This window comes from Sylvia atricapilla, chromosome 6, assembly GCF_009819655.1.
Source record: "Sylvia atricapilla isolate bSylAtr1 chromosome 6, bSylAtr1.pri, whole genome shotgun sequence".
NCBI classification, from domain to species: Eukaryota; Metazoa; Chordata; class Aves; order Passeriformes; family Sylviidae; genus Sylvia; species Sylvia atricapilla.
In genome coordinates this window covers 1,761,991-1,770,176 of record NC_089145.1, presented here as the reverse complement: position 1 = coordinate 1,770,176, position 8,186 = coordinate 1,761,991, and the positions used below count along the sequence as shown (strand labels likewise).

General features: G+C 49.0%; 1 protein-coding gene across 1 annotated transcript; it reads right to left on the bottom strand.

Moving 5' to 3' along the window:
- Positions 1 to 795: 795 nt before the first annotated feature.
- Positions 796 to 3,917, bottom strand: FGF4 (fibroblast growth factor 4). Its single transcript, XM_066322225.1, has 3 exons — positions 3,614 to 3,917; positions 2,658 to 2,761; positions 796 to 972 (listed from the first exon to the last, which is right to left on the bottom strand). Exons 1-3 carry the CDS (start codon positions 3,915 to 3,917, stop codon positions 796 to 798), a joined length of 585 nt encoding a protein of 194 aa, XP_066178322.1.
- Between the last annotated feature and the right edge of the window lie 4,269 nt (positions 3,918 to 8,186).

Here is an 8,186-nt window from a genome sequence, read left to right as displayed (position 1 = left end):
TGGGGAACGGACAGACACGTTCTTGTTTTAGCCTGATGCCAAGCAATTGTACCAAATAAAAGCTCCCATTAAGGGCCACAGTTGATGTGAAGAGAAGACCCCAGCCCTGAGAGAGGTGCTCTAGCCCCTCGGAGGAGATGGACTGCAGGGCAGTTCAAAGTTCAGCGCTGGCGGATCTAAAAACAGATTTGCGGGGTAGCTGCGCAGCGCTGCCGTGCCGGGGGAAACCGATCCCGTGGCAGTGAAATAGCAGAGGGGATCAGGCATTGTGTGTGGCTCCAGGCTGGCATCCCAGCCAGGCTCCTCCTGCTCCCGGCCCGGGAGCTGCTCTGGGAGCCAGCGGCGCTTCGGGGAATGCGCGAGGGAGGACCAAGGCACCGAAACCCACAAACAAACAGACAAACAAACTGACACTTGTACAACAACAAACACCGAGCAACACACAAACAGTGCAAAACGTTGGGACAGAGGATCTGCATGGACACGGAGTAGCAGCACACCTGCGGTAACTCGGAACTGAATTAAATAAACCACGAAGCAGAAGACTTCTACTGTTGCACCATGAAATGAAAGACCTTGGGCTGGAGGTTTGTTTTGTTTTCAGAGATTAAAAAAAAAAAAAAAAAAGTAACTATAAATAAATTTTGTGACGATATATACAGATTTAAATAATTAACTTAAATATCTTACACCTACTCTTGCATAAAACTCTCCAGTAAAAGTGCACCATGTTTCTTTTCCCCAAAGGTGTTCTGCATCTTCCCCTGTGCTGAGGTAGGTCTGAAGGGAGATGTCTCAGATTCTAGGAAGAAAATGTGTCACTGTCATTGTGGGAGACACTTTATTGCCTTTCTTTGTTCTTCCATTTTTGCTCAGGGCTATGTACATCCCGGGATAAATCCTGGATTCATAAGCATTGTAGTTGTTTGGCAGGAGAATCTCTTTGAATTTGCACTCATCGTTGAAATGGGCCTGAAATGAAAAGGAAAGAATGAGAGGGAAGGAATTTTAAACATCAGGTGTGGAAATATTCTTGCTACCAGGTGTAGAAGGTGTGTTGTGGGCAAATGTGCAGGTGAGCCCCCTCCACTTAGCAATCTTTTGAAGTGGCCTCTGAAGCTTCAAACAGGACTCAGGAACCAGAGGATCAATTAGAGATGCTGTGCCCAGGCCAGGCACGTACACCAAAGGTGGGAAGGACACCCACAAGAGGGGACAGAGTCACCTTAACAGAGCTGAGGTGGGTGAGGCCCAAGCCCAGTTCTGTGGTCCTGCTCATTGAATTGCTCCTGATTGTCCCACCAGCAAAAAATTGCCTGAGAGGCTTCAGAAAATTCAGAATACTGGCACTTTCTCATGTTGCTTGAGGATAAAGAGGCATTTTAAAAGCCACTCATCGTGGAAAATATTTTTTGCTTCTTTAGATTTAAAATCAAAGGAAGTGTTTGGGTGACTTAGGTTAATGGATTAGGAAAACAGACCTGACTGCAGGCAACCTTTCAGGGATATGGTTTCATTTGCAAGTATGTACAAAGAGGGACAGGTCTTGCAAGTGTCTTATCTGGAAAGGAACAAATGAACTCATCTCTTATTGCTGGGCAAAAACCTTGGGGTTTGTGAGAGAGGTCTCAGCCTGCCAAGCTGAGCGCTGCACTAGGGATTATTTTACCCAGGACACCAGGACAGCAGTATCCCTAAGAAAGGATGCATTTTGGTGACTGATTCTGTCTGGCTTTTATATAAGTCAAAATTCTCTGTAACAGAACCAATGCTGCAGAAAGAAAATTCTGGATTCCTCATGCCTTCATGTGAAAATGCCCCAGTTACCTCTGACATAGTTTGTCTCTCTCTCAGCCCAAGTTTCTTCACCTGGGCAATGTGACATAGAAATTCATGGGTGAGGAAGGAGATGCAGGAACATGGGTTTATAACTATGCTGATCACTGTCACTTGTACAGACCTGAACTCTAAAGCAGGAGGACAGCTCAGCATGGGCAGATATACAACCTGCTATTGTCTACCTCAAGTATATTTTACAAATGTCTCTAGCTTTTCCGAAAGATCCCACGTAAAAGAACATCTGTATTGTTTCCTAATGCATCTCCCTTCTCATAAACAGAAGTTCAGACCCCAAGGAAACTGCCATGGGAACTGTCTGTTCAAAAGCATCAACAAAGAGTGATCAATAGGTCACTGATTCATCACATCATGAAAGGTCACTTATGAGGGCCTGGCTGATCACAAGTTCAAGTGCCCTCTGAGTGATGGAGGGAGTGATTTCCACACCTGCTTAAGGCCATTTGTACTAAGTCATAACAAATATATAGGCTAAGCCTAGCTTGTGGTCTTGCCACAGTGATCTGACGGATCTGTTGGTCTATGAGGTAGGCAAGATTGCAGCCACGGTTGGGTGACTACAGTTTGTAGGTGAGAACCAAGGAAGTGTAAAGCAGAAGAGGGGTTTTTTCCTCCAAAAACTCAGCAAGCAGTATAACTGGGCAGCACAACTTCTGCTGGTGAGGCAGGAAAGGCTGCTCTGTGCTGCCTGACCCAGGAGGGGGCAAGGATGGGGCTTGGGCAGCTTTTAGCACCATGCATACATCTCACCCCAGCTGACCACGGTCCCCTCCCCAGGCACACATTCAGTGGCTACTTACAGATCCATAGAGTTTGCCTTTGCTGTTCATGGCCACAAAGAGTCCGCTTCTGACACCAAATATGCTCACCACGCCTCTTTCCACGGGAGAAATTTCCAGCAGACCTGCACAGGAGACACAGAAATCAGGGGGACAAAAGGGTGTGCCCTGGAGCGTGTGGTGACAGTGCTGCTCTCACCCACAGGCTGCCATCCCCGGTGTGGATCCCCACATCCCGGCAGTGGGAATTCTGTTGGTGGCCACAGAACCCCAGCCTCATACTCCACGTACTGCCCCATGCCCCATGCTGGGACCTCTTCTTTTAGCTAAGTATCTATTTTTATTTTGCCCCCGGGCATCCTCTTGTGTAGACAAGGTTAAAATAAGCCAGAGTATGTTTAGGGCAAACGAAACATTTGTCATCGTGCAGCTTATATCCCCATTCCCGGATCTTATTGTTTCAGTTGGATATCAGAGTCGTGGGGCCACGGGGTTAAGTCCCTAGCAGATGCTTTTCAGGTTTGGGGGAGAGCTGGGCTTGCCCCAGCCGCTGCTCGGAGTGGGCGGCCCACGGCACCGCGGATCCTCCAGACGGTGAGGCAACCCCGACACCCGATGCCTGACGGCGGCAAGGGGACAACAACAGCACCGGGGAGCGCCGACCAGCCCCTCCCGAAAGCGCCACGAGCTGCTCCGGATGGGATCCGCGGCCGCCCCGCTGCCCGGGGCTCCGCCAGCCGCGGGGAAGCCGAGGGGCGCAGCCTTCCCTTCTATTGAGGGAAGCTCGAGGTCTGCCGTGCACCCACCCTCCTTTCGGGACATGCCACCCTCCTTTCGGGACATGCCACCCTCCTTTCGGGACACGCCACTCTCCGGGGCAGGTCGGTGGCTCCGCTCCCGCAGAACTGCCCTGCGGCGGTCCGGCGGGCGCGGAGCGTCTAACCTAACCCCGCCGCGGGGCTTGTCGCCGGGCTTACTGTATCGATTCTCGCTGTGAATGCCATCGATGCGGCCGTCGGGCAGGACCTGGATGTGGAAGCCGATGCCCACGTTGCAGTAGAGGCGCCGCAGCCGTTTGATGCCCAGGAGGTAGTCGCCGTCGCGGGCGGCGTCGCGGCGCTCGGCCGGGAGGCGAGCGACGGAGCGGGCGAAAAGAGCCGCGTCCCAGCGGCGCTGGCGGGGTCCGGCCGGGAGGCGACCTGGGGGCGACCGGCCACGCACCGGCCCTGGCCACAGCAGCCCCAGGAGCAGCGCCGGGAGCAGCGCCGCGGGGAGAGGCATCCCGGCTTAGGGGCGGGTAGCCACGGGCCGGCCGCCGGTCGCTCCCAAAGTACGCCGTCCACCCGGCTCCCACTTTATGCTGAGGTCAAAGAAGGGGAGGAAAAAAAAAACACAAAAAAACCCAACCAACAAAAAGCCAAACAGAAGAAAAAAATTTTAAAAAGGAGAATAAAGAAAAGCAGAGAGGGAGGGAAGGAGCTTAGTGCTCAGTCCCCCAAGGATCTGTGGTTTCTCTGGGCTGGCTGCATGGAGAGGAAATCCCGGGAGCAAGAGCTTCTGAACTTGATCTCAACTCCAGGAGTCTTGTCTGAAGTGCTGATCTTCTTCTATAGCTGCTCAGCCATAGCGCTTTAGCCCTAGCCACGATATTTATATATCCATGTGCGTTGGTACCTATTACATCACCACCTACTGCTGTCTGCTGCAGCCCTCCGGCTTAGCTGAAAGTCAAATTATCACCCCTAGATGCTTAACAGCTCTGAAGCGTCTTGAAGGGAAAGGGTGAGCAGCACTGGTGCTAAACTAGAGGGACAGCACAAACTTTTAAAAAGAAAAGGTCATATTTTAAGTTCATCACAGCAACCTTTCTCTATCTCTCTCTTTTCTTCTTTCTTTCTTTCTTTCTTTCTTTCTTTCTTTCTTTCTTTCTTCTTTCTTTCTTTCTTTCTTTCTTTCTCTTTTTCTCTCTCTTTCTCTCTCTCTTTCTCTCTATTCTTTCTCTCTTTTTTCTCTCTCTCTCTTTCTCTTTCCCCCTCTTTCTTCTTTTCCCTTTTTATCTCCTTTCTTTATATTTTTCCCTTTCTCCAATGCCTACAAATGCTCATGCAGGATACAAAAATCAAAGAACGCCCAGCACACTTTGCCCCCAACACAATGTATGACTATGTAAATCTGTGGAATTTCAGCTTTTTGCTGTATCCAAGCGACATGGTTTACAGTTTGCTGGATGCAGAAAGAAATTCCCTTCATTAACAGCCAAAACAGTTGTTGAATGGGAGGTTTTAGAGACGAAAAATGAAAGAACTTGCAAAAAACAAACCCAAACAATTTTTAAAAAACCCAAAAAACCAACCAACCAAAACAAACAAACAACCCCACAAAAAAAAAAAAAAAAAAAAAAAAAAAAAAACCAAAGGAAAGGACTAAAGTTTTAATAAAGAGGAAAACATTTAAATTGGCAGCAAGTGTTCAAAAGCAGCCATAAAGTTTTTGGTTCTAAATAGCCTTTTAAGAAATCTGGAGTAGCAGCCATGTGGAGCTCCCTCTTGGTCACTGTACTGACAGGGGCTGTGGTGACACAAGTTTATTCCAGAGCCCGGAGGCTGCCCACTCGTGCAAGTATTGCTGCACTTTTTAAACGGAATGGTTAGTTTTTAATCTTTACTTAGATGCTGCTGCTGCTGCTGTTGTGTTTTAATGATGCTTTTGTTCTTAGCTAATTGCTTCATTTGATTGAGCTTCCTGGAAATGAAGCTCAGTATTTAAAAGGAGGAGAAGTTTTGACCCCACCAGTTTAGAACTACTTTACTTAGAGCAAATCCCATATATTTTGTCACCTCCCATAGCTTAAGTAAGCCTCGGCCCTCAACAGGTTTTCAGCACAAACAGGTGAGGAGACATTAGGACAATTTTGGAAGGTCCTGAATTAATCTGTAAGTGTGTTTCGGGGGAAGGGGGAAGAAGTGGTGTGTGACTCAAGTCCTTTACAGCCTGAAGCCAGTTGAGTCTTTCACGCCAGTAAAGCTCTCCCGCTGTTCCAGCAAAGGATGCAAGAGAAAAGAGAATTGCCCCAAGGCAGATGACAGCTCACCTAGGTGCGAAAATCTCTGACCTTCGCTAAACCTGAGCAAACTTAGATGATGTGCTTTTATTTCTTCTTGTGAGGTGCACATGCCACTGCTCTGGGGGTGATTGTAATCTCCTCAGTGTAGTTTTGTCCCAGCCTCCAGCAAGTTCACTCCCCCGTGTGTGTTCAAAGACAACACGATGTTGATTTTTCGCTGTGGAGGTGAAAATGTCTCAGCCTTAGAAATGTTCCAGGCTGGACAGGGCTTTAAGCAGCCTGGTCTAGTGGAAAGTGTCCCTGCCTGCAGCAGTGGGCTGGAATGAGATGATCTTTAAGGTCTGTTCCAAACCTAACAATTCTGTAATTCTATGAAATTCACTGATGTGAAATGCGCAGGGATTTAGTTTACTACGTTCTTATTTGCATCAGGTCCATCCAGACCCCCCCCTTTGCACCTGATGAGCTGAGAGGCTCAGTTCTGGGTGCAGAGGCTGTGCACCAGGCAGAGACAAGCTGCTCCCAGGCTTGGGAGCTGCCCTGCTCCTCAGGGCTGTGCTGGACACCTTCTCCTCCCCAGGATCCTCGGGATGGTGGGATCCCACCTCGCTTCAAACTCTGAATTATTTGCTCTTCGCAAACAGCAGCAGGTGAATTTGGAATTAAGTTTATTTACCTTCTGAGGGATGAGGAAAATGAGTGGCACTTCTGCTGACACACCTACCTAGCAGCTTCCCTCCTGCAGCACAGGGGTGGCCCGTGGCTGATGGGCCACGGACTGTAGCTCTGCCTGGCCCAAACCAGTGTGAACTCTAAGCACCTTCAAACTCCGGGTTAGGGATGTACCCTGGAGGCTCAACAAGGGATGATGCCTTCATCCCTTTGGGAAGTATGGAAGTGGGTCCTAGAACACCCTGCATGCAAGGCCAGGTCCTAAATGGTTACACAGAGACTGCAGAACATAAGGTGACATTGCCACAATATTAGGGATTAATAAGGGGTGCTTCTGCAGCTCCATTCTTAAACCTGCCACAGGATTAGACATCAGTCTTTTCACAAAGGCTTCCCATGAACTTTTCTGAGAGGAAAAGCAATGAGTTTCTAGCTAAAAATGAAACTATGAGGTTTGGGGTTGCTTTCAGGATGTCTATATTCACATATGTGTGAGCCTGTGTTTGGGCCTCCTATGAAACCCTGGTCCTGCTGCTACAAAACCCCCTGGTTTTTCTCACTTCCACCTGGGGGAAAAAACCCCACAGGGATGGAGGCAAAGCAGAACCACGCCACTTTCAGTTTGCACTTGGTGCAAATGATGGGTGGAAGACACTCACCTTTGGGGTCTTTATGCTGTAACACATTGTCAGTCAGAAACTGTTGGCACAGGAAACCATTAAAGCAAGATATTCCCCATGGAAGCCGAAAATCAGTGTCAGGCAGCCCAGGCCAGAGAGAAGAACTGTCCCTCCAGTGTGCCATCAGCTTTCAGGGAGTGAAGGGGAGTTGGGTGTCTCCAGATCATCCCATGATTAGTTCTGAATCTTACATATCATGCCATGTTCCTCACTCTGGTGGACACTTTCTCGGCAATAATGTAGATGTTCAACCAGGCAAAATGTCTTCATCTCTGTCTTAGGCTCTCTTCCCTAAAAAGCATTTGTGGATGTCACAGTTCAGACAGTTCTTGTTTCCAAATTCCTCTAGGTGTAAAGTAGAAAAAGAAGAAAGGATCCACAGAATTCAGGTCCACACCCAGGTTCAAGCCCCATATCAAGGATTCTGAAGGAAAAAGGGAAAAGGAGAAGGAATCTTTACAGCATTAATTTGCAATTGCACTGGCTTAGCAAACATCCAAATCAGGCTCTGTGTCTGCCCTTCTAAAGGGACCCAGGTCCACAATTTAAAAATAAATGTACATATTTATTAACTCCAGTCAGTGGATGTAAATGACCCTGAAAGCTATTGCTCATGAGCTTTTCTCCTGAAGGCAAATATTTCACTGAGACCCTTTGATCTGGAAGGGTGGGGGACTGGACTGGAAGGGGCACGGAGAAGGAAACTGTGAGGAAAAAAATCCCTTTCACCCTGTTTGCAGGCTACGAAGGCATAGCGAAAAGGCACCTCCAGCTCCCCCTTTTAATTACAGTCGTTTTGGAGGACAAGCAGCCAGGGCTCTGCAGAGGGGCAAAGCCTGGGAAAGCTTTGTGCCCTTCACAGGGGCAGTGGTCCTGGGAGAGGAGGATGCCTGCAATGCCGGGGTCGCCGGGAGACCTGGGCCATGCCTCCTCTGCCTCCTGCATGACACCCACGCCCCAGCCAGCAGCCAGCAGTTCCTCTCTCTGTTTGCAGCTGGTCTATTTGATCTCTCTGTGCCTGGACTTCTTGCTGGTGGGAGAGTGTTTAGGGCAAATTTGGGAGAAAACCCCTGAAATAGGGCCCCTCTGGGAGGCAAACCCAAATGGTCCCTCCCCCAACTGGTCCGGGGAAGA

Excerpts from the sequence above, each read along its gene's own strand:
- FGF4 (XM_066322225.1), bottom strand. The coding sequence starts at position 3,917 with ATGCCTCTCCCCGCGGCGCTGCTCCCGGCGCTGCTCCTGGGGCTGCTG. Across the intron at positions 2,762-3,613 it reads TCACAGCGAGAATCGATACA|GTCTGCTGGAAATTTCTCCC; the intron begins GTAAGCCCGGCG and ends TCTCCTGTGCAG. Across the intron at positions 973-2,657 it reads AAGGCAAACTCTATGGATCT|GCCCATTTCAACGATGAGTG; the intron begins GTAAGTAGCCAC and ends TTTTCATTTCAG.